General features: G+C 41.4%; 1 protein-coding gene across 1 annotated transcript in view; it reads right to left on the reverse strand.

Moving 5' to 3' along the window:
- Positions 1 to 26,710, reverse strand: part of ARAP2 (ArfGAP with RhoGAP domain, ankyrin repeat and PH domain 2) — a 198,232-nt gene that overhangs the window by 27,748 nt on the left and 143,774 nt on the right. The window contains exons 22-27 of the mRNA XM_075260332.1: positions 22,404 to 22,509; positions 15,297 to 15,444; positions 14,793 to 14,861; positions 8,156 to 8,236; positions 7,180 to 7,297; positions 5,755 to 5,880 (exon numbers count right to left, since the gene is read on the reverse strand). Of these exons, the coding sequence (XP_075116433.1) occupies positions 5,755 to 5,880; positions 7,180 to 7,297; positions 8,156 to 8,236; positions 14,793 to 14,861; positions 15,297 to 15,444; positions 22,404 to 22,509 (648 nt within the window). The remainder of the gene's footprint in view (positions 1 to 5,754; positions 5,881 to 7,179; positions 7,298 to 8,155; positions 8,237 to 14,792; positions 14,862 to 15,296; positions 15,445 to 22,403; positions 22,510 to 26,710) is intronic.

Genomic DNA, 26,710 nt, shown 5'->3' on the forward strand with positions numbered 1-26,710 from the left:
TAAGGAATTAATATTGCCCTAAGATCTACTTCCATTATATAGTAGTATCAACTATCTATCTATCTATCTATCTATCTATCTATCTATCTATCCATCTATCTATCCATCTGTATATACGTGTCCAGATATGTGTATCACAAGTTTAGCAGATTTTCTGTGTATCTATGGATCAATCTGCATGTTTGATGATTGTATATTTCTTAACATATGCCATAATATTCCAATGTGTTTATACCTTTAGAAATATCGCTTGTAAATAACTTTATACCAAAGTCTTTATTTATTAAAGTGGTTATATAATAGCAGACTGTAACACCGAATCTTGTTTGACACTGCATTATATCACACAACAAAATTCATAGAAAGCAATAGAAAAAAAGGCTAGTATATGAGAGTGCCCCTATTGACTTAAAAAGTTATCTCTCAAGCTATTAGTATCTAAAATTGGGCAAGTAATTCACGCAAATGAAGAATGTTTATGTCTTATGATTTGTCAATCTTGAGATAACTAGCATTAATACAAGTAGACAAATCCGGTAATACTATACTTTAATGAGCGGTTATCCATCTGTCGTAAGTTGCAGGTGAAGTAGACACAAAGGAATGGATAAATTAATGAAGACTTGCGAATCATAATAAACTCATCCCAGGAGAGATCCAACAGCTAGTTATGTATACAGAATGATATTTTATTTTTATCTAGCTGTAAATGTAATTTGTAGCACTTACGGTTTCTTAAATGACATTATTACATCAGTTTATAAAGAACACAAAAGATATTGTGCAACGCTAAAAGTAAAGCAAAATGCTTTTGAAAAAAGGAAAATGTTGAAGAAATTGATAAAAGCTACAACATAATGATAAAAGTAAAAAGTTAACATTAAAGAGCTTCCATAGCTTCCTCTGCTATATTATCAAAGAAGCAACAAATAGCATAACCACAGCGAGAGATGTAACGCTTATGTAATGTTCATCTATAACAATAGGATTTCACACACTTAATGGGGCAATCCAGAATATGAACAAACTATGGAAGGACCCGGGGCAGGCGTAATATTAAAAAAAAACTAACTAACCTGCTCCCAGAAGCCCTGTCTGAGACTGTATGAACTATGGCTGTGGACATCAGAGCACTGGGGACAGGTATGTTTTTATATGGTGCTCCAGCAACCGGCCTTTCCGTAGTTTGTCCAATGCGTGACCAGAAACCTAGATGTAAATCCCTGCCCCAGGCTATGCCCAACCCTGTCCCATTCCCCCACTTCATTCCAGTAGGATAGAACACATTAAAGGGATCCTATCATGCAGACACAATTTTTTCTAGGTACCACGTCGGAATAGCCTTAAGAAAGGCTATTCTTCTCCTACCTTTCGTTGTCTTCTCCACGCTGCCGTTTGCCTACAATCCCCGTTTTTCTTGGTTTGCAAATTAGCTCTCTTGTAGCACTGGGGGCAGGCCCCAGTGCTCAAACAACACTGGCGGTGACCCCAATGCAAATTAGCTCTCTTGCAGCACTGGGGGCAGGCCCCAGTGCTCAAACAGCACTGGCGGTGACCCCAAAGCTGCGAGAGAACTCTCTCCAGCGCCGCCTTCTTCTTCGTCAGCAGCGTCCTCTTCAGCCTCTTCTTCCAGCGATGGCTTATAACTCCTAGGCCTTGGCCAGAGCTGACTGCGCATCCCCACTGACCACGAGAAAATGGCCGTTTACATTACTGTGCAAGCGGCCATTTTCTTGTGACTTGTGGGCATATGCAGTCTTCTCTGTTCAAGGCCCAAGGCCTAGATGTTATAAGACACTGCCGGAAGAAGAGGCTGAAGAGGACGCTACTGACAAAGATGGAGGCGGCACTGGAGAGAGTTCTCTCGCAGCATTGGGGATGCCCTCAAAGCTGTTTGAGCACTGGGGCCGCTCCCAGTGCTACAAGAGAGCTAATTTGCATACCGAGAAAAACCGGGATTGTAGGCGAACGGTGGCGTGGAGAAGATGATGAAAGGTAGGAGAAAAATAGCCTTTCTTAAGGCTATTCTGACGTGGTACCTAAAAAAAAATTGTGTCTGCGTTATAGGATTTCTTTAAAGACAGGTTTTCCATATAGAAGACCAGTGGCAGCCATTTTTATCCCTACAATCATAGCCCTAGAGGTTACACAAGCTTCTGCTGGAGGACACTTGGAAGTTATCAAGGCAAGTACACTAACTATATTTTTTTTATTTTATTTTTTGGCCTATTCCCAGAAAACCTATTTAAACAGTCTCGATCAATCTCTTACTTTATATTATGTTTCCACAAAGGCCTGTTATCACCATCATTCCTCCTACTCTCATGGTTATTAAAAAAAAGTGTTGTAACAAGACATGGTAAAAACATAGTCAAACTTAATTTAAATTTGCCCCAATAAATCCATCACTTTACAGTTCCTTCTAAAATGAAAATATACTTTTATGCCAATTAAACTTCACAAAAGCCATATCAGGGGTGGCCAGTCATTTTGGACCCTATTTCCTTTAGTCCTATGCTAAGTTGTATACCATGTGTGCAAGATTTATTACGTGTCTATGCTTATTTTGAAGGGTTTTAACCAAGGTTCTTCATCTTTTTCAGGGGTCAGGGAGATTGTAGTTAAAAAGGAACAATAAAGGATCAACTGCACTCCAGTACATGGTTGGCATAAAATAACTCAACATATCTCACAGCAGTGGAATCACAATTTCCATGAGGTTCAGTTGCACTTTTTTTTAGTAAACTAGGTGCACAGGATACCAAGGCATTGAAGTAGTATACTCCAAATAAGATGAAGGAAAATTGTGCAATTGGTAGATGAACCCCATTATATAAAGAAAATTGTACGTAGCCTCCACCTATCTGTTTTATGTAGTTACATAACTAGGAATGGCGGGGCCCCAAGGCAAACATTTGACATGGGCCTCCCTTCCCCCCACCCCGACCGACCCACACACGTTACTTCAACAGGTAACGGCCTATTAAAAAAAAAAAAAAAAAAACATCAGGGGCCTGCCGGGCCCCTTAATGCCTTGGGTCCTGTGGCAGCTACCCCAGTAGTTACACTCTTGGTTTTATAATGTGTTATTATTAGAGATGAGAGAGTAGTGTTTGATCGAGTAGGTGTTTGATCGAATACTACAGTATTCAAAATACTCGTACTCGATCGAACACTACTAGCTGTTTGAGTTTTAAGGTTTGATGCAGAACCAGTGTTGATTGGAAGAATGCTATACATTCTGCCAATCAACGCTGGTTCTTCTCTTACCTTTAGAAGTCTTCTCCGTGCAGCGTCCCCGTGGCGTCTTCCGGCTGGAATTCACTCTGCCTAGGCATCCGGCGCAGTCGGCTCTGCTCAGGCGTTGGGCCGGAAACAGCCGACCGCACATGCGCGGGCATTCCCTCGCATGCGCAGTCGGCTCTGCTCAGGCGTCGGGCTGGGCAGAGCCGACCGCGCATGCGCAGTCGGCTCTGCCTAGGCCCCGATGCCTACGCAGAGTGAATTCTAGCCGGAAGACGAGGCGGGGGCGCTGCGTCGGGAGAAGACTTCAAGGGGAATCCAGCCCGACCGTCACTCGTGGACTTGGTAAGTATAATTTTATCGAATTTTGCCTACCCCTGAAACGAGCATTTCCCCCCATAGACTATAATGGGTTTTGAAATCCGTTCGAACAGCCGAACAGTGTGCGGCTGTTCGAATCAGATTTCGAACCTCGGACATTTTAGTGTTTGCTCATCTCTAGTTATTATAAAGACTGCCTTAAAACAACCCATAAAATTTGTCATAAAACACACAATACACGGCTATAATATAGTTAGTTACAAATTATTATTATATTATACATTATATTGAGTTTTTAGGGAGGTTTTTTTTTTCTTCCGACTCTGTTTAAGTCTATTTTATGCTGTATTTGTTTTGCTGAAACAGACATGGAAATAAAGTCTGGATTCTGGCAGGTTTTCACTAATTGAAGCGAGGTCTTTACTTGTCCTGTGGGTCTTTTTGGTCTTTGTCAGCCTTTGATAGATTATTGTTCCTGTTTAATTGGCAAAGTCTCTTGGATGTCATTGATCTATACAAAGAATGAGCTAAAGGAAGAACTGAAAGAAGTGCAAGGAAATTTATCCTGCAAAAGTCCAAGGAAACTGCGAACAGCATTTAATAATGACTTTGAGACTCACTTCAATAAAAGCTCCAACATTTTAGCTACTCTCAAATCCTCCTCCTTATATTACAGCCCAACAAATAATATTTAACGTAAATCCTGGATATGGATTGTACTTGCTTCTTGTTCAGACTTCTATTTTTCTCAGCCTGCCAGTTCTATTTAGCACATATGGTCTGTGAAATTATGAATGTGTTACCGAGCAACAAAGAATCATATCGGAGAAAAAGAGGTGGAAAACGGCATATACAAGATCACACATTGTCATATTAAGAACCGTGAGGCTCGCGGGCAGCTTTTAGATCACTGACTATTTCTACATATTTCATTTCTTCTGCACAATGGACTGCTTGTACTAACAGAAGGAGCTGCGGGCAGTTTCAGATTTATGGTGCACTTTATTCATATAGAATGTTTAAACTTCATATTTACACTTCTATACAATTAACCTTGTTACTATTCTATATTGCAATAATGTATAGTAAAGTAACTACTTATCTACCACTTGATGACAATATGTGCGCATAGAGTCTGTATACCAGCAACCAGACTCCCTAATTTGCTGTACTGTTCCGTCATGTTTTTTTAATTTTCTGTCCTAAGAAAACATGTGTATGCCGGACTTTTTCTTCTCTTACAAAAGTAAATCAATACGATGGAAGACAGCGTACGTCATGATGTCTGTATTAAGGTCAATGGTAAGGAATAGAGATGAGCGAGTAGTTAAATATTCGATATTCGATATTTGTTTCGAATAGCCCCTCAATATTCGACTACTCGAATCGAATATGGAATCCTATTATACTCTATGGGGGAAAAATGCTCGTTTCAGGGGTAGGCAACATTCGATCAAACTGAACTTACCAAGTCCATGAGTGAGGGTCGGGCTGGATTCTCCAAGAAGTCTTCTCCTTGCAGCGTCCCCGCGTCGTCATCAGGCAATGAATTCACTCTGCCAGGCATCGGGCCTGGGCATAGACGACTGTGCATGCCCGAACTACAAGAAAATGGCTGCTTACAGTCAAAGCGGCCATTTTCTTGTAGCGCGGGCATGCGCAGTCGGCTCTTCCCAATTCCTGGCAGAGTGAATTCAGAGCCGGAAGATGCCGCGGGGACACTGCGCGGAGAAGACTTCTAAAGGTATGAGAAGAATCATCGTTGATTGGCCGACTGTATAGCATTCGGCCAATCAACGCTGGTTCTGCATCTTATTTTTCCATTCGAATAGCGAGTGGTACTCGATCGAGTACGAGTATTTCGAATACCATAGTATTTGATCGAATACCTACTCGATCGAATACTACTCGCTCATCTCTAGTAAGGAACACAGACAAAATCGACTTCATCTGTATCCATTACTCTGCTGCAGTTAATGTCTGTTGCTGTCATCCTGTGACAAATGACAGCAACGGACATTAATACAGTTGTGTAAACATAGCATTACAGTATGAGTATAATTGAACATTTACCTGGTAATATGCTTTGCTATGCAACCATTTGTAAGACCTCCATTTGTTTTTATTTACATAATAATATCATCCTACTAAGAAATCATCATTAATAATTCATAACATATAAAAACTTACCAACATTCAACAAGTGGTTGCTTGTATAAAATGGTTTTACAAGTAGGAAGGCTGCTCCAGGATCGGGAAGCGTGCTCCATTCCAGAACTGTTGCTAAAACGTTTTCTTTATAGTGCATCGGGCGTTCTGTGACATAAGGAAATAGAAGATGAATGAAGGGAATCTCCGATATCTGCTTGTTCATAGATCAGTGTTACATGAGACAAATGGAGCATTCTTCAATGGGGCGTAATGGGACATAAAGGGGTTGTCTAATTAAGGTTTTGGCTAATTCATTTAGGGCTTGATGTTGGATTTCTGTTTATTAACTGGGATTGTTATAGAAGGGTATTTGAAAGTAGAATTTCTAAGCCAGACAATGTCTTTAAAGCAGAATGGGGAACGGAATCCCCCAGCACAGAGCAGGCGCATGTGTATAAGTAGGCAGATATGTAAGTATTCATTTTTATGCCATTTATAAATTTTAAGACATGTTAAAGTTACGTTAGTTAAAAGTCCAGATAACATGGCTTTTGGAGGGCTGGTCATCGGACAATATTCAAAAATTGGGATTATTCTTATATTTGCTTTTCTGCTTTGGTGTGTTTGTACATAGCACATGTTAATTTTCTAACAAAAACCCTATATTGATATATATATTGATATAATAGTAATTGACGTATTAGACCTCAAATGGTCATCGACATCAGATAAGTGTTGGTTAAACCCAGGGGTGAACCTACCTTTTATGCCGCCCGAGGCGGACGACAGAAAGCCGCCCCCCCCTCTGCGGAGTGGAGGGGGCGGAGCGAATGGGGGTGGGGAATATACCTGCTCTCTGCCTGAGCATGAGGGGAGGCCACTAGAGCAGCGCTGCGTCCACAGGGCCTCCCCAATCCACCGCTTGCTTCCCGTGCCGGGCTGCCGAGACGGTGATGCTAAGCCAGTCCAGGACAACTTGTCCCCCCCCCCCCCCGGGGCCCTGGCATAGCACCGCCTGAAGCGGTCGCTTCAGGTCGCCTCATGGGAGGTGCAGCGCTGGTTAAACCCTCCTGCCAACTTCTATTCTCCTGGCTGCTTTTCCATACCAATGTAAACTCAACTCACTGTGTATGTATTCTGAATAGGGAAAGGAGAATGATCCACTGCCAGACAACTCAGGGCATCTTATATAACCTGAGAGCAAAAGGATCATGAGTATTAAAATCTAAATGCTCAAAACTTCTTTTCCCTGGTGTCTGCTGCTATGCTAGACAGAATTTGTAGGTTTGTCCAATGGAAATCTAATTTGTCTTTACAGCAAATTGTTGCAGTGTTGATAAGCATTATTACACAATTACACATGTTAGATAATATTTCTCAATAGTATATAAGTAACGCAATTCTTAGAGCTAGGACATATAAAGAAACATAACATATACATAACTACATGTATAAAACACCTACCAAGTTCCCCATTATCAATGACTTCAAATGTGGTCCAAAACATTTCCTTTGACAGACTGATGTTTCTTATACCAGCTACACAGGCGGTGAGCTCTGCTGCTCCCATATTTGGTGATACCTGTAACATCAATAAAAGATTTCCATGTTAATTTTTACAAAAATAAAACCTCTACCTTCATTTTTTTGTAGCTATAGTTATTTTTTGTACATGATTTAGTTATAATTCAAAATTTGCAAATAAGTTCTATTGAACTTCTCCTGAAATGTGTGGCGCAAGATGATCAGCTTTGAGAAACAAGGATCTTATGATCCGCTCCAAGGAGATATTTATATGTGGCCACCCAGTGGTTGTGAGGTGTGTTGCAGCCTGCTGAGTGCTTTTGAAAAATTAAAAGACTGAGAGCACTGTAAGAAATTGGTGCCACTGATGAAATTTGCAGAAAAATAAGAATGGGCACATATGTAGGTCAGATTATCTTTTTATTATCATCTCATAGGATTATTCCTTCTACCCCAGATAGAGCAATGTGGAGTTTCTACATGCCACAATGCCTCTGCACGTTCATGTCTCATGGGAAGCGCCTTCAAGCCACTTCTATGTGTTTAGAATAAGTACATGTCGTGTTCCAGGTGAAGGTCCGTACTAATAATTTAATGTCTCGGCAAAGGCTATGGAACTCTCTGCCCCAAGAAGTGGTGATGGCGGATTCATTGAACAATTTCAAAGAGGGCCTGGATGTTTTATATATAACAGGTTATGGACTCTAGATTTTAAGGACACGTTGATCCAGGGTTTTTATACTGCCTGCCAGATTTGGAGTCGGCATGAGCCTCATGGGGATTTTTGCCTTCCCCTGGATCAACACTGTAGGGGATTGTAGGGTTATAGGTTGGACTTGATGGGCTACTGTCTTTATCCAACCTCATCTACTATGTAATTATGTATATCCCATATATAAACCACAGAATTCATTACCCTTATAATAACACACATGTCGGGGTCTTTTCTTTGTAAAAATACTTCAAGCAGGAGGTCTCCAGACTGTGGAATCTGAATCTGAAATACACAAAGGATTCAAGTATTTCATATTTCTTTAAAAAAATATATTCTATATGAATAGAAATAAACAGCAGTGAACATAGTGTAACACCAGTGGTAAATAATATAGATAGCAAAGGTTAGCCTCTCACCTTACTGGGTTGTGATTTGGTACACAACCACCTTGATATGCGTATTAGCTTGGTGTAAAGAAGCAGCAGGTTCCACATTGACTAGAGGGGTGTCAGAGTAATTGCAATGGTAAAACCCAAAAGTTCAAATTCAAAAATAAGCACATGACGTGTTTCAGGGTCTTAATACCTCTTTATAAAGTGAAATAGATTGGGGCAACATGGTGGCTCAGTGGTTAGCACTACAGCCTTGCCGTGCTAGAGTCCTGGGTTAGAATCCCGCCAGGAATAACATCTGTAAGGAGTTTGCATGGATTTCCTCCCACTCTACAAAGATATACTGATAGGGGAAAAAACAAATTTACATTGATCCCTATTGATCCCAAATTTACATTGATCCCTATAATGGGGGCTCACAATCTACATTAAAAGAATAAATAAATAATGAGTAAAAAAATGCAATAACTCAAGTATATCACACTTGTTAAAGGGATATTGAGATCCCGAAAAAAACATTGTATACTTTTGCTTGGATTTGGAATAAAGTTGTCTGTTGGAAACCATTGTTGGAATTGATCCTAGCTAGAGATGAGCGAACACTAAAATGTTCGAGGTTCGAAATTCGATTCGAACAGCCGCTCACTGTTCGAGTGTTCGAACGGGGTTCGAACCCCATTATAGTCTATGGGGAACATATAGTCGTTAAGGGGGAAACCCAAATCTGTGTCTGGAGGGTCACCAAGTCCACTATGACACCCCAGGAAATGATACCAACACCCTGGAATGACACTGGGACAGCAGGGGAAGCATGTCTGGGGGCATAAAAGTCACTTTATTTCATGGAAATCCCTGTCAGTTTGCGATTTTCGCAAGCTAACTTTTCCCCATAGAAATGCATTGGCCAGTGCTGATTGGACAGAGTACGGACCTGAATGGAGACTGGTGTGGAGCGATCTTAGACTCCGCCTCCTCCAGCAGAGCCAGCGCTGATTGGTCGAGTTCCGTACTCTGGCCAATCAGCGCTGGCCAATGCATTCCTATTGGAAAAAGTTTATGTCACAAAAATCACAATTACACACCCGATAGAGCCCCAAAAAGTTATTTTTAATAACATTCCTACCTAAATAAAGGTTATTCCTAGCTATCCCTGCCTGTACAGCTATCGCTGGGTTCACACCTGCGTCTGGGGTCTCCGTTCTATGGTTTCCGTCTTCTGCATGGCAGAAGACGGAAACCATAGACCGGGTCCGGCCGTGCGCGGCGGTGAGCGTTTTGCGCTCTCCGCCGCGAAACCGGATTTTTTTATCCGGACACAGAGTACTGCATGTCCGACTCTGTGTCCGGATTATAAAACCCGGTTTCGCGGCGGAGAGCGCAAAACGCTCACTGCCGCGCACGGCCGGACAGCTTTCTCACCCATTCAAATGAATGGGTGAGAAAGTCTTCTGCAGGTTTCCGTCTCCTGCCTCTGTTTTAGGCAGGAAACGGAAACCTAAGTACGGAGACCGGGCCGCAGATGTGAACGAGCCCTATCCCTGTCTCTTAGTCACAAAGTTCACATTCTCATATGACCCGGATTTGAAATCCACTATTCGTCTAAAATGGAGGTCACCTGATTTCGGCAGCCAATGACTTTTTCCGATTTTTTTCGATGCCTCCGGTGTCATAGTTCCTGTCCCACCTCCCCTGCGCTGTTATTGGTGCAAAAAAGGCGCCAGGGAAGGTGGGAGGGGAATCAAATTTTTTTGGAGTTTGCCACGTGATGTTCGATTCGAATCGAACACATCGAACAGCCTGATATCCGATCGAACATGTGTTCGATAGAACACTGTTCGCTCATCTCTAATCCTAGCATTGCAATAAAAAAAAAAATGCTAGTCCTTCTGTACAATATAATATAGGTTTTTCATCATGTTTAAACAGTTTTTGGGTTTTAATTTTTATACCTGTATATCAGACAGAACCTATTGCCCTGGACCTAGCAAAGTGTACTGCTGATGACTTATACACAGGATAGTTCATTAGTATCAGCCATACATCAGGTATGTGGCCAGAATCTTCTCTGCTACAATAAAATGGGAGCAGAGCAGCAGTTCCAGGTGACATTTTTGCAGTTTATGGGTTGGAACTGCAGCTCTGCTCCAATTTACTTGAATAACCTAGTATATGGCTTGTAGCTGGTAAAATAGCTGATCGGAGTGGGGACCTGGTGTTGGACGCTGATCAATCTAATACTGATGAGATATCCTGTGGGAAGGTCATCAGTATTTAATTTTGCTAGACCCTAGACAAACCCATTATAAGGCCAGGGCAGCATGTGGCCCCATGATTTGGTTGCAGTTCAAGCAAAATGGATAGGATTCTAGCAAAACCCATTGACACATTACCAAATGCTCTGTCACGTTTTTTGGAAATCATAGCATGTCAATTATAGCTACGAAAATGCTGGAGGTTTCTGTATAGGTATAACTGAAGCAGAAAGTCTGCAGAGGGAAAACTCTGTGGAAATTGCTGAGGGAAAAACCACAGTACATTTCTGCCATGTTTTTTCCTGCAGTGTGTTTTCGCTGCCGCCCACTACGTGGGGTCTTAGCCTAAGGGGGAGCCTCAGGGTCCTTTGGATAAACACTGCAGAATTATTAGTTGATCTTTAGATACTTACGTAGTTTAAAGCTATTTTATTACTTATTATTACTAGGCATTTGTCAGAGATGTCAGACATCTATGATAAGACTATATATCCATTGAAGAGAGACAGAAAATAACATAGGTAGCCAACTATCTGCCAATGCAAGGGTATGTTCACACTGAGTTTTTTGCAAGCGGATTTTGAGCTGAATCCGCCTCAAAATCCGCCTGCAAAAATGGCTCCCATTGACATCAATGTGAGCTGCTCGTTTTTTTTCCTGCTAGCTAGTAGTGGAAAAAGAAGCAACATGCCCTATCTTGCCGCAGCTTCCAAGGCTAATTCAGCCACGGCGTCCGCGACTCGAGACACGCTCCTGTTTAGGCCTATTCATCAGGAGCGGGATGCTGCGACGCATCGGCATCCAGTGGCAGCTAGAGGCGCGTAATGTTTCCGTGACCTTTTCCTCCATGTGAACATACCCTAATATTTTAGCAATAAATGTGTTCTGCAGATTTCAAAGCACGCTGGCAACAGTGTGTATATACTGAGTGTGCAGCCTGTAGCTACCGTATACTGCTAGTATTAACAGTTGCCATGACAGTTTCTTTGTTAACAGGCCGAAATTACTAGTATAGTGAAATATCCAAGCCTGATTCTCTTTCTATTCCCAGGGATTGATGGTGTTATGCAATTGGTTCATATTAACCCCTTATCATCAGCAATGGCCTTTATGTTACAACAATTATTTAACCCCTGCCTTCTGATAGCACAACTGAGGTTCCTGGAACACACATAGTCCAGTCCTCTGTATAGTTGTGGATTTCCCTTTAGTACAGGTCAGCATCCATTCAAGCGCTGCAAAAACCTAAGGATATGTCTTCACAATTTAAGGCTGCTTTCACACTAACTATCCATCTTGCAGACTAAAAAAAAAATTGAAAGTTATATATCATAGTGCATTGCTGCGTCTCTTCCCTGAGCCATCCTTGTGTAATCCATTTTTTTTTGTGGGGGATCTGCAAAAGTTGCTACATTCTTTACTTTCCAGTATTGCCTAGCAATATATCTGCAAAAGCAAACAGCACACAATGCAAAAAGAAAAGACAATGCAAAGACAAAAAGGGAAAATAAAAGTGCAGAAAAGTAGTTAGAGTGAAAAGTGCCCTATGTTTGAAAAACAATCCTTAGGGTGCGTTCACACGATGTAACGTGGAGCGCAATCTGGCACGTATACACGTGCCGGCAGATGACGTGCTCAAAATGCTCCCATTCATTTCAATGGGAGTTAGGAGCGTATACACCGCATTATTTTGCGCCCGTGAGTTTGCGGCCGCAATGGGATGCATTGGTTCTGAATTTAAAAAAAAAAATAAAATTACATACTACACTATTACGTTACTTAATATGATATTTTACCTTTTTTATTGCATGTCCAGTAGCAATACTCATCTAGGCAGAAAAGTTTCCGGAATAAGACTGGTGAATAGAATTCTATGTAAGGCCCCGTTCACATCTGCACATGGGTTTTAGTTTGTGGAGTCTGCTTGGGGACCTCCTAAACGGAAACCTAATCCGCTTAAAAAAGTGGTTACTTTAGGAAGCCAGTGGACCCCATAGGCTATAATGGGATCAATGTGGTTTCCGCACAAAAAATGCGGAGAGAAAAGTGCTGCTTTTAGCGGTTTTCTCTCTGCATTTTACATGCAGAAAGGGGAACAGAATGACCCAAATGCAGATGTGAACAGGGTCTAAATTCCTCATTTAGCCAGCTTAAGATCTCTTAAAATTATTGAGGTTACAAGATGTATATTTATGGCAGATAGTATAGATACCCCTCTAGTTGATCATCAAATTTTGAAGGTGAAGTACAATATTAATTGTAAGTTATATTCACTTTTGATATTAAAATTATATATTTTCGAATTTCCTTTAGAGATGAGCGAACACTGTTCGGAACAGCCGTTCCGAACAGCATGCTCACAGCACGCTCCCATAGAAATGAATGGAAGCGGCCGGCACGTGAGGGGTTAAGCGGCCGGCCGCCGGCAAAGTCTGCGTGCCAGGTGCTTCCATTCATTTCTATGGTAGCGTGCTGTGAGCGTGCTGTTCGGAACGGCTGTTCCGAACAGTGTTCGCTCATCTCTAATTTCCTTGTACAGTCCTATGAAAAAGTTTGGGCACCCCTATTAATCTTAATCATTTTTTGTTCTAAATATTTTGGTGTTTGCAACAGCCATTTCAGTTTGATATATCTAATAACTGATGGACACAGTAATATTTCAGGATTGAAATGAGGTTTATTGTACTAACAGAAAATGTGCAATATGCATTAAACCAAAATTTGACCAGTGCAAAAGTATGGGCACCCTTATCATTTTATTGATTTGAATTCCCCTAACTACTTTTTACTGACTTACTGAAGCACAAAATTGGTTTTGTAACCTCAGTGAGCTTTGAACTTCATAGCCAGATGTATCCAATCATAAGAAAAGGTATTTAAGGTGGCCAATTGCAAGTTGATCTCCTATTTGAATCTCCTCTGAAGAGTGACATCATGGGCTACTCAAAACAACTCTCAAATGATCTGAAAACAAAGATTGTTCAACATAGTTGTTCAGGGGAAGGATACAAAAAGTTGTCTCAGAGATTTAACCTGTCAGTTTCCACTGTGAGGAACATAGTAAGGAAATGGAAGACCACAGGGACAGTTCTTGTTAAGCCCAGAAGTGGCAGGCCAAGAAAAATATCAGAAAGAGAAGAAGAATGGTGAGAACAGTCAAGGACAATCCACAGACCACCTCCAAAGAGCTGCAGCATCATCTTGCTGCAGATGGTGTCACTGTGCATCGGTCAACTATACAGCGCACTTTGCACAAATAGAAGCTGTATGGGAGAGTGATGAGAAAGAAGCCGTTTCTGCAAGCACGCCACAAATAGAGTTGCCTGAGGTATGAAAAAGCACATTTGGACAAGGCAGCTTTATTTTGGAAACAAAAATTGAGTTGTTTGGTTATAAAAAAAGGCGTTATGCATGGCGTCCAAAAAGAAACAGCATTCCAAGAAAAACACATGCTACCCACTGTAAAATTTGGTGGAGGTTCCATCATGCTTTGGGGCTGTGTGGCTAATGCCGGCATCGGGAATCTTGTTAAAGTTGAGGGTCGCATGGATTCCACTCAGTATCAGCAGATTCTTGAGAATAATGTTTAAGAATCAGTGACGAAGTTGAAGTTACGCCGGGGATGGATATTTCAGCAAGACAATGATCCAAAACACCGCTCCAAATCCTCAGGCATTCATGCAGAGGAACAATTACAATGTTCTGGAATGGCCATCCCAGTCCCCAGACCTGAATATCATTGAACATCTGTGGGATGATTTGAAGCGGGCTGTCCATGCTCGGCGACCATCTAACTTAACTGAACTTGAATTGTTTGTCCAAAATACCTTTATCCAGGATCCAGGAACTGATTAAAAGCTACAGGAAGCGACTAGAGGCTGTTATCTTTGCAAAAGGAGGATCTACTAAATATTAATGTCACTTTTCTGTTGAGGTGCCCATACTTTTGCACCGGTCAAATTTTGGTTTAATGCATATTGCGCATTTTCTGTTAGTACAATAAACCTCATTTCAATCCTGAAATATTACTGTGTCCATCAGTTATTAGATATATCAAACTGAAATGGCTGTTGCAAATACCAAAATATTTAGAACTAAAAATGATTAAGATTAATAGGGGTGCCCAAACTTTTTCATAGGACTGTATGTCACGTCACCATCTTATACAATGAATAAAAGGAATATGTATATGACCTGTGTGTCATTCCATTTGGTAATGAAGCGGTTTTCAATGTCCATTTGCTGCAGTTGTTCTTGTCTTACCTATTATAAAGGAAACACAAAAGTTACACCATGTCACATCTTCCTTACACTTAAAGAGGTTTTCCAGGAAATACAGTTCTGGGCCAGGTGCTTGGGGCTTGTTCTGGCTGAAGTTCAAATGATGTCCAATCCGTGGCCTCAGCAGTCACAGGACAGGACTCGGGACATCACTCACATACGTCACTGGTGACATCCCAAGTTCTTTCCCGTGACAGCTGAGGCCACCAAATAGCCTCAGCCGTTATGTGCAACTTAGACTTCTCACTGAGCAAACCTGCAGCTGCTGCCAGACCAGACACTGGTGACAGGAGAGAGTTTGGGGCTTTTTAAAGTTTCACCTATCCTGGCCTTCTGACCCAGATTTGTAATTCCTGGGCAACCCCTTTAAGGAAATAAACATACAATAATGACTTCAGAGCTTACTTAATATCTTACATCAAAAATATCAGCAAATCGATGGATCAGCTGCTCTACAACCCGGGCTTCAGCATCATGCTGTCCTTTAGTTTGGAAAAGGCAAGGAGAGAATGCTTTCGCCAAAGTATGTGGGTCAAGGTGATTGACGTCTGAGCATTTCTGTATTCTGTTGCAAAAAAATAAATTATTAGTATTAAAGACATTTGGATCAATTAATGTGTTGCAAAACAGAGAAGTCCTTTAGTGGTCAGACCTTAAAACATATCTTCTTATTACAGTGGAAATACGTAGGACTAGTTCACACGGGGCAGGAGGGGGTGGATTTTGATGCATCTATGTAGACCTCTAGCGTTCTTTTTTCTGCTAGTGGTTTGTTCCCGCTCGCGGAAAAAAGAAGTGAGCTGCCCTTTCTTCAGGCATATTCTGTGGTTGATTCAGCCGCGGTGTTCCTCTTACGATAGCACCCTCCAGACTAAGTCCATTCATTTGACATGAATAATTTATTTATTTTGCTGGAAGCACTGGCCCCCACCAGGCTAAAATTTTTGGGGCCTTTTAAATGGGTTGATTATCATCTGATTGATTATTTAGAACAGTGGTCATACTCAATTAATCCCCAGTGTTAGGTTGGGTTTATGCACAGCACATACAATGTGTGGGAAAGGTAACTTGGTAGCAGCAACAGTGCGGACTCAACCAGTCAGAGACAGGGACACAAACTGTAGCAAACTGGTTTATTTAAAAAACTCAGCAAAATAAATAAACCTTCATGTCAGACACAAAATGAGCAAAATAAAATACAGCCATAACTTCAGGCAAAAACAATGTGAAATAAAACCCTGCTCGTCCGAGCACTCACTAGACAACAAGTACTAACTGTACGGGTGGCTTACTAGTAGTCACACAAATGAACAAAAAAACACAGCATAGTTTTAGCAGACTCACAGTGTCAGGACAGACCCATGCACTTTCTCTTGCTCCCAGGATCTGCCCTGAAGTGCCGCCTTTTATGGCCCAGTAAAAAGCCCAGGATCCACACCTGGGCTGCAACCTATTCCAGACCCGCACTGGACCACACATAGGTCAGGAATCTGGGGGAGATATACTGGGACTACAGCACTCTGCCTGTCACCTTCTCACAACAAGCACCCAGATGTCTCCAAACTCAGGGATCAGACATGTAGCAAAAAGTATATATATATTTTAATAGTAATGGAATAAAGGAGGGGGGATTTCACTGTGAAAAGGCAACAATGCAGTAGACATGCATTGCCTACACTACGATACTTCCCCATTACATATGGGAAGACTAGTTGCAGCCAGGTACATGTTAAATATATCTGTTATAGTTGGGGAGAGATTTTTTTTTTTTTTTTATGTAGATTGTGAGCCCCACATAGAGCTCACAATGTACATTTTTCCCTATCAGTATGTTTTTTTGGGAATATGGAATGGAAATCCATGCAAACACGGGGAGAACATACAAACTCCTTGCAGATGGTTTTATGCCCTTGGTGGGATTTGAACACCAGGACTCCAGTGCTGCAAGGCTGCAGTGCTAACCACTGAGCCACCGTGTGGCCCCTTGGGGAGAGATTTGGGCAACTATGGGCCAGTAGAAGCCTTGGCCCCCAGGTGACTAGCCAAAAAGCCTATATTATAATCCACTACTGGCTATATCATAGTCCGAATACTGTGTGACATTTACAAGGAGAGGGTGGAGGGAGGAGGAGGTGCCCTAATTCTGCCCTAATTCTGCCCTAATTCAGGAGATGACTGCTGACTAGGGTTGAGCGATCGTGTTCGGAAAAGATCGGATTCCGATCGGCGATCGAGAAAATTTCACGATCGCCGTCGGAATTCCGAACACGATCTTTTTATGTGGGATTGAGAGCGGTGATTTTTCCCACAATGCATTGCTTAGCCTTCACACTGAGTATACGCTGTATATTCAGTGTGAAGGCTCCGCTGCAGTTCCATAGGAATGAATGGAAGCAGCCGACACACAGCCTTAACCCCCTGCGCGCCGGCTGCCTCCACTCATTTGAGTGGAAGGCTAAACTAAATCTCTAGCAGCTACTTACCTCTAGAGATGGCTGCTCCGGTGCCCTCCTTCTTCTTATCTCGCTGCCCCGCCTCCCAGGTTAGTGTTTAAAGTGCTAGGTAGGTGGGGCTTGTGGCTTAGAGTGTGGGCGGGTACAGGGCGGGGAGACGTCTCTCCTCCCAGTACCCACCCACACTCCCTAACCTGCCCACACTCTCCTAACCTGGCAGGGAGGGGGCAGCGAAGGAAGAAAAGCAGCGTGGAGCAGCAGCGAGGCGAAGAATGAAGGCACGGGGCACAGGACCAGCCATCTCTGGAGGTAAGTGGACACCAGGGGGTAGGATTGCTTTTAAAATCCGATCTCCGATTAATAAAAAAAATCCCATTGACTTGCATTGGGATCGGAATTGGGATCGAGATCGGGTTCAAAATGATCAGAAATCGGATTTTATAATCGATCCTGAAAAGTCAAGATCGGCTCAACCCAGTTTATTGTAGAGTAAAAAGTGCAACATGGTGTGAGTTTTTGTATACACAGAAAGAACAGATCAATGAAAATGAGGCAGTGTCAGGTGTCAATATATTTTATTGGTGTCAATTCTGACACCAATAAAATATATTCATTTCATCAATGCTATATAAAGTAAATGTGATCTAAAGGTAGACACGTACTTTAACCCATTTAACACTGTAAATACTATTTTGGTGCAATATCTTCCTCTAGGTGTTATATACAGTCTTAACTACGCAATGGTTTCTGTACGTAAGCCATATAACATAGTTAGGACTAGGTACTATGCAATTTGTTATGGAGAATTTCTAAAATGAGTGTCAGAGGGGTTGTAGATTGACGACTGTTCATTTCTATATACGTGCAATGTAAAGAATTTTACTGCATTTAAATATGAAATATTCATAAACCCATTATTTCCCCAAAGAAACTTTGCGAGAATTCGGTTTCACATTAGCATTATTCCACTTAATGTTTGTACTTATTTTCTAGTTAGAATGGTTACTGATTCTCTAGGAGAACAATTTCATGTGAAAATGTCAAGAAAGAGGCAGGAAGAGAAATCCCGAGAGTCAATGTTTACTTACGGATTTTGCTGATCTACATTACCTCACCCTTTAACAGAACATCGGTATCTAGAGTAACATTACGCTGCTGTGGAGGCAGCAGAGATAGCATTTTGTAGAGGTAATGTACAGCTGAGTGCACAGCACATTTATTTCCAGTCTAAACATGTATGATTTCTCTTATCCACATTTTTATTCCATGGGCATTGCACTTTTTCTAGTCTGCTTTGCAAACCACAGCAGACACATTGCTAAATCAATGGGAGGAACAGACATGCGGAGGAAGTTATTAATATATTCTCTGTGTTTTAATTCCTACTCAAAATGATCCTAATCCTTACATAAGACCACGTTTTAAAAATACGAAGGAAGATCAAGGTGCTGGATGAGAGGGTTTTGTAAAATATTGGACATTTTTACCACTCAATGAAATACGTTTTTAAAAATTAAATAGACGTGACCTCCATCTCTATTCATTCCATTCAGGGGATACAGGCTGCTCTATATAGAGACTTTATTTCATTAAAGGGGTTTTTATATTTTTACTTAGGATAGGCTAGAAATATCTGATCAGTGGAGGGACAACAGTATTGGATCACCATTAGGGTTGAGCCGATCTTGACTTTTCAGGATCGATTTTAAAATCCGATTTCCGATCATTTTTCATTCGAACCCGATCTCGATCCCAATTCCGATCGCAATGCAAGTCAATGGGATTTTTTTAATAATCGGAGATCGGATTTTAAAAGCAATCCTATTCACTATACAGCATGGAATCTAACAATTGAACGCTTTGTTAGAATCCACGCTGTGTAGTGAATCACTAAGTAGCCAGAGGATTTTTTTTAATCCACTAGCTACTTAGTCCCCCCTGGTGTCCACTTACCTGCAGAGATGGCTGCTCCGGTGTTCTTCTTCGCCTCGCTGCCGCTCCACGCTGCTCTTCTCGCCTCACTGCCCCCTGCCTCCCAGGTTAGGAGAGTGTGGGCGGGTTAAGAGAGTGTGGGCGGGTACTGGGAGGGGAAATGTCAAGTCTCCCCGCCCTGTACCCGCCCACACTCTCCTAAGCCACAAGCCCCACCTTCCTAGCTCTTTAAACACTAACCTGGGAGGCGGGGCAGCGAGGCGAGAAGAGCAGCGTGGAGGGCCAGTGAGGCGAAGAAGAAGGAGAACACCGGGCACCGGAGCAGCCATCTCTGGAGGTAAGTAGCTACTACAGATGTTAGTTTAGTCTCCCATTAGAATCAATGGAGGCAGCCGGCGCGCAGGGGGTTAAGGCTGTGTGCCGGCTGCTTCCATTCATTCCTATGGATCCACAGCAGAGCTTTCACACTGAATATACACTATATACTCAGTGTGAAGGCTAAGCAAAGCATTGTGGGAAATAGTACCGATCTCAATCCCACCTAAAAAGATCGTGTTCGGGATTCCAATCACGATCGTGAATTTTTCTCGATTGCCGATCAGAATTTGATTTTTTCCGAACATGATTGCTCAACCCTAATCACCATACGATAGAATGTACGGAGCCAGAAGAAGATAGACCCATAGTCCGTGTAGTGGCCTGGCGATGTTACTGCAACTCAGTTCCCATTGACATCAATGGAAGCTATGGGTAAACAACCAAGAGGGAAATCAGAGGGGCTCACTCTGGTCAAGGAGGTCAGACACGTGTAGAATGTTGCGTACACTTTATTGGAAGGCACAACGCAGAAGTGTTTCAGACAAAACACGGCCCTTTCTCAAGTGCATGAAACTTAAACAGTGAAACACAAGGGATCAAAGCGTATGCATAGAGGAACAGGCGTTCTGGGTCAATGTTATAAGCATCATATTCTGTTCAATGCCGTGTATAAGGACATAACGTAACATAGTTCTGGGGCATTGGTGACTCAAGTGAAGAGCCGGCAGATTAGTCACCAACTTTTTGTTTAACATGGTTTTAAAATACACAGAGCTTAGGAAACGGTAATGAGCGTGGAAATCCCGGCTAGAATATAATATCCTGATTATATCATTATTCTTTCTAATTACTGTCATCTGAATTCTCCTGCGAGAAAAGACACATTTGTATGTCTACTAATGGCTGTGAATCAGCAGGTATTCTCAGAAAATCGCACTAGACCACATGATCAAAATCTACTTAGATGTAATGCTTTCATTAAAATAATGGCCATTTCCTGAAGTAACATTAGTATTCCACTTAATAAAGGTAGCAACTTATGCTCAACAAAACCAGTTTCACTCACGATACCTAAAAATGGATGAACGATAATGTTAAAATGGTGTCCATTGTGATCAGTAGTCAGTTTATAGTCCAAATAGTATGTCTTGACCATACACTACTTGGGCCTGTCTGTGTCCTGCAGTGAACCATTGTTGAACCTAGCATCAGGTAACTATAACCTTCTTTCCTTGATATGACCTATGATGATTTCTCTTTCAGATGTTGATTTTACCATAGGAACATGTAAGATATTGAGACCTTTGACTCAGATTGCAAGGTTGCACTGAGCTAGTTTGTAGATATCCTAACAGAATAGCAGCAGTGCTTGCATGAATGCCCCAGTAAACAAAGGATCCATGAGGGATTGCAGGAGTTGGACCTCCGGAGCACAGGCCATCAATATTTTGAACCTGGGAAATCACCATTAGAATGAAGCCCCACATTGCAGAAACGCAGCTTTTTTGTTGCAGATTTTGCAGCGTTTTTTTGAGCCAAAGCTAGGAATGGATTTAGCAGAATGGAGAAATATAAGCGTTTCCTATATATTTCTCATTCTCTCTGTAGTCATTCCTTGGTTTGGCTCAAAATATACAGCGAATCTGCAACAAAAATAGCAGCTTTTCTGCAACATTGGGCATTAGCTTTAGAGTAAAGCTTCACGTAACGAGCTGCAGCCGAAAAAAACGGTGTTGAAAAGACCGCTGTGGAAATGCATTGCGGTTATTTCACAGCGTTTTTCTTGTAAAGTCCACAGAGTTTTCCTCTGCTGACTTTATGCTTTTTTACCTATACAGAAGATACCAGCTTTTCTGTAGGTATAATTTCCAAATGCAACGGTTTTTGAAACCACAACATTTCTACTGCAGTTTTTTTCTGCAATGTGTAGATGGGATTAGCCAGAATCCCATCCACTTTGCAGGTACTTTAAAACGCAATGTTTTTTGCCAAGATGTTTCCGTCGTCGACAATACGCCACTTTTTTCGCAATATGGGGCCCTGGCGTAAAAGAGTTTTTATGGCTCCAAATGGATTTTTTATACTGATAATCCATCCAATACATAGATTATTAGTAACAGATCAGCTTCTCCGACAGCCTCTAAGCAACAGAAGCTGCTCAGCGGACAGGAATCTTGTGCAGACGACTCCTATTCAAGTAAGAGGAGCAGAGCTGCAGTTCACCGGAACCACCACAATACAGTGGATGGGGCAGTTACTTTGTGCCTATTACTTGAATAGGCATAGACTGCATGCACTCCTTATCAATTGTAGCAGGTTTCAGTACCTGGAGACTTCCAGACCAACTTAACTATGAGGGGTTTCGGTTGTCAGACGCAGACCCCCACATTTTGCATACCACAGAATAGGTCATCAGTATGAAAAATCCATTTGGGGCCAGAAAGCTCCAGCCAGAGACACCCAACACCTTTATGAGTGTTCAGGAACATACAATAACTATAACCCTTGCAACTAAATTTAGTTTACAACCTTGCACAGTGTTTAAAAAAAATACAAAAAAATAAATAAAAAATCTATGTATGACAGACATTTAATTGACAAATATTTACTGCCATCTATATATTTTTTTATCCCTTGATATAAATTATTAGTATCATGATTATCATATTTTCAAGTTTTTAAAAAAATACCGTCTGGTACTGTGACATTTTCGGAATGTAAAAATAAAATGATTGTTATGGCAACCATTAAAGACAAACAAGGAATTCATTTTCTATTAGTTTTGCTTCATCTAATCACATTGCACAGACGGCAGACTGACCTGTAAAGGTGTTCAATTAAAGCTGCCAGCGTAGTCTTGTTCAGTGCTGGAAGCGTATCAATTAGGGTTTTGTACATTATCACCCGATCCTGATCATCCTGAATATCTAGCACAGAGAGAAAAAAAATTGACTTTATATTTCTATTACAGTCCATCATCTTTGCAGAAAGTAATGTTATTTATCTGCCTTCCTTGAGAACAAGTCACCTGAGCACACTGACATTAATAAACCAACATATTAACAACAGGAGCATTTTCTGTGCCCTGATACACCGAAATATAGTATTAATTCTATTTGGTGAAAATATTACTTCAGTTCATTCAGTTTTTATTGCATGTATGTTAGATTAAATTTTTTGAAATTGTTTTCTATTAAAAGCTCAGAACTATTTTGCATGCATGAATTCTAATACATAGAATGCTGCAGGATGAAGTTCTCTGAGATATCGGTTTGAAAGCTTGATATGTCAATGAAATGATCGAATTACAGTCATTCACCTTTGATTTGTTGTCAATTAGAAGATCACTAGAGAGGACAGGAACTTCCAGATATCAAGCTCTTAGTTTTGCAAATTTTTAAGGAACATTCTACAGCTTGCTATGTATTTGGAATGCATCCAGGACTTAGAATGAGCATTCAGAATTATAAAAAAAAAAGAATTGCAAATGCTATTTGTAGCTGAAAATACATGCAATAATATAAAAACAAGTTCTTTAAATGTGTCCATGGTCTGTAAAGGGAACCTGTCATGTGTATTTTGGAACAGTAAATATTAACAGATTCTTAGGGACTGCTGGTTTATTTAAAAAAAAAAAAAAAAAAGTTGAAATGACATGTAACAAGAGAATTCTTTACAAGTACATTAAGTATATCTGTGATGGGAGCCAAAAATACATCTCAACACATTTTGGCCCAGCCATTTCAGCCTCTCTGCACTTTTTATAGAAAAACTGGCATGAGTTATATGACAAGTCTAGGCCAGTCCATGTCAAATGTACTGTAGATGTGAGATCAGACTGGATCTTCTAAGTAATTCTTTTTTTTTTTTTTTTTCTTTTTTTAAATGTAGATTGTGAGCCCCACATAGAGCTCACAGTGTCACAATGTACTTTTTTTTCCCCCTATCAGCATGTCTTGTTTGGAATATGGGATAGAGGTCCATGCAAACATTGGGAGAACATACAAATTCCTTGCAGATGGCTTTTTTGCCCTTGGCGGGATTTGAACACCAGGACTCTAGTGCTGCAGGACTGCAGTGCTAACCACTGAGCCACCGTGTGGCCCCCCCCCCCCGGAAAAAATTGACAACTTGGTTTTCTTGTTGTTCCACACTACATGAAGATTGTTATAGAGTGGATGTCCGCAATGCGAGGAAGACTAGCCATATTCATTGTAACATAAATGTCTTAATAAAGACAGTTCATTTAAGTTTATAGGCACGGTACTACCTATAGATAACCAGTAGTTTAAAGGTACGGACGGCACCTAAAAATAGCCAGTAGTTCATAGGTACGACCTAAAAATAGCCAATAGTTCATAGGTACGGTACCTATAAATAGCCAGTTGTTTATAGGTATGGTACCTATAAATAGCCACATCCTTAAAGTTTTTGGTCGCACTGTGTGAACTTGGCTCTAGTTCTGTGATTGTATTTGCACCACACCCGTCTTCTGCCCTTGTTGCCTCTGTCCATTAAGTGGTTAATTTTGTCTTGCCTGTGATTGACAGCCTGCCTTCCTGTCAACTCCAGGGGCTGGTTCTTCCTCCCCTATTTTACAGTCCTATGAAAAAGTTTGGGCACCCCTATTAATCTTAATCATTTTTAGTTCTAAATATTTTGGTATTTGCAACAGCCATTTCAGTTTGATATATCTAATAACTGATGGACACAGTAATATTTCAGGATTGAAATGAGGTTTATTGTACTAACAGAAAATGTGCAATATGCATTAAACCAAAATTTGACCGGTGCAAAAGTATGGGCACCTCAACAGAAAAGTGACATTAATATTTAGTAGATCCTCCTTTTGCAAAGATAACAGCCTCTAGTCGCTTCCTGTAGCTTTTAATCAGTTCCTGGATCCTGGATAAAGGTATTTTGGACAAACAATTCAAGTTCAGTTAAGTTAGATGGTCGCCGAGCATGGACAGCCCGCTTCAAATCACCCCACAGATGTTCAATGATATTCAGGTCTGGGGACTGGGATGGCCATTCCAGAACATTGTAATTGTTCCTCTGCATGAATGCCTGAGGATTTGGAGCGGTGTTTTGGATCATTGTCTTGCTGAAATATCCATCCCCGGCGTAACTTCAACTTCGTCACTGATTCTTCAACATTATTCTCAAGAATCTGCTGATACTGAGTGGAATCCATGCGACTCTCAACTTTAACAAGATTCCCGATGCCGGCATTGGCCACACAGCCCCAAAGCATGATGGAACCTCCACCAAATTTTACAGTGGATAGCATGTGTTTTTCTTGGAATGCTGTTTCTTTTTGGACGCCATGCATAACGCCTTTTTTTATAACCAAACAACTCAATTTTTGTTTCCAAAATGAAGCTGCCTTGTCCAAATGTGCTTTTTCATACCTCAGGCAACTCTATTTGTGGCGTACGTGCAGAAACGGCTTCTTTCTCATCACTCTCCCATACAGCTTCTATTTGTGCAAAGTGCGCTGTATAGTTGACCGATGCACAGTGACACCATCTGCAGCAAGATGATGCTGCAGCTCTTTGGAGGTGGTCTGTGGATTGTCCTTGACTGTTCTCACTATTCTTCTTCTCTGCCTTTCTGATATTTTTCTTGGCTTGCCACTTCTGGGCTTAACAAGAACTGTCCCTGTGGTCTTCCATTTCCTTACTATGTTCCTCACAGTGGAAACTGACAGGGTAAATGTCTGAGACAACGTTTTGTATCCTTCCCCTGAACAACTATGTTGAACAATCTTTGTTTTCAGATCATTTGAGAGCGGGCTGTCCATGTTCGGCGACCATCAAACTTAACTGAACTTGAATTGTTTTGTAGAAAGAAATGGTCCAAAATCCCTTCATCCAGGATCCAGGAACTGATTAAAAGCTACAGGAAGCGACTAGAGGCTGTTATCTTTGCAAAAGGAGGATCTACTAAATATTAATGTCACTTTTCTGTTGAGGTGCCCATATTTTTGCACCGGTCAAATTTTGGTATAATGCATATTGCGCATTTTCTGTTAGTACAATAAACCTCATTTCAATCCTGAAATATTACTGTGTCCATCAGTTATTAGATATATCAAACTGAAATTGCTGTTGCAAACACCAAAATATTTATAACTAAAAATGATTAAGATTAATAGGGGTGCCCAAACTTTTTCATAGGACTGTATCTTGGCTCTTATTCACACCAGTGCTTGCTATTGCCTTGTGCATACTTGCTCCTTACTGTCACTATTGTTTGCTTGCATTCTTATCCTTGACCTTTGGCTTTCCCTTCTGACTATTCTTTTGGACTTCGATTTAGCACTGTTCGACTGTTTCCCTGGCTAGCTGAGCTCCCTTTGTTGTTGTCCGTCTTGTCTGCATTTTGTGTTTCACGTATACAGGAAGGGACTGTCTTCGTGGTTGCCGCCTATTACATACGGTAGGGCCTGGCAATAGGAAGGGACAGTTGGGAGCTTCAGCTTAGGGCTTACTGTCTCTTGTGTCCCGTCCCAGGGTTCAACAGCTACTGGGGAATTTCTGTTCTAGCAATTCCCTAACACAGTCTTAATAAATTCCTCCCAATTTTCGTTGTCAAGCCTAGTCTACCCCTGTACTTGCACTGTTGACTATGTAGATTTTATCGTAATAAAGAAGAATGTCCAAGAATGTCCTAGTATCTTCAAGTATAGCAGCTGTAGTATCTCCCTGGTTAGGATGGAAGATATGTGAGATAAAGAAACTGGTCTTTCTCAAAATGTAACCTGACTTTGTTAGGAGTATTTAGGTTCATTACTTTCTATTTTTCTTACCTGGGGAGTTTTTGGCTGCGCAGTGTCTGGGGTGGCATCCTGGCGCTGCGGGGTTGTCCTGTCGTGAGTATTGGTGCACAACTTCTGACTTGCATGCGCGCACTGCTGGTAGGCAGCTTTATCTCCTGGTTGATTAGTCTGTCCTCCCATTTGCACCTGGGAGGAGTGGTCTCTACTCTGTATTTAAACCCATGCCTCCCATGGTTCTGTGCTGAGTGTCGCTTTTACAGAGCTAGGCCTTAGCAGGAGGAGTAGGTGGTTATCTTGGATAGAGGAAGTTCCGTGGTTGGTTTTTGGGAGGTTTGGGTGAACGA

This window comes from Leptodactylus fuscus, chromosome 1 (assembly GCF_031893055.1).
Source record: "Leptodactylus fuscus isolate aLepFus1 chromosome 1, aLepFus1.hap2, whole genome shotgun sequence".
NCBI classification, from domain to species: Eukaryota; Metazoa; Chordata; class Amphibia; order Anura; family Leptodactylidae; genus Leptodactylus; species Leptodactylus fuscus.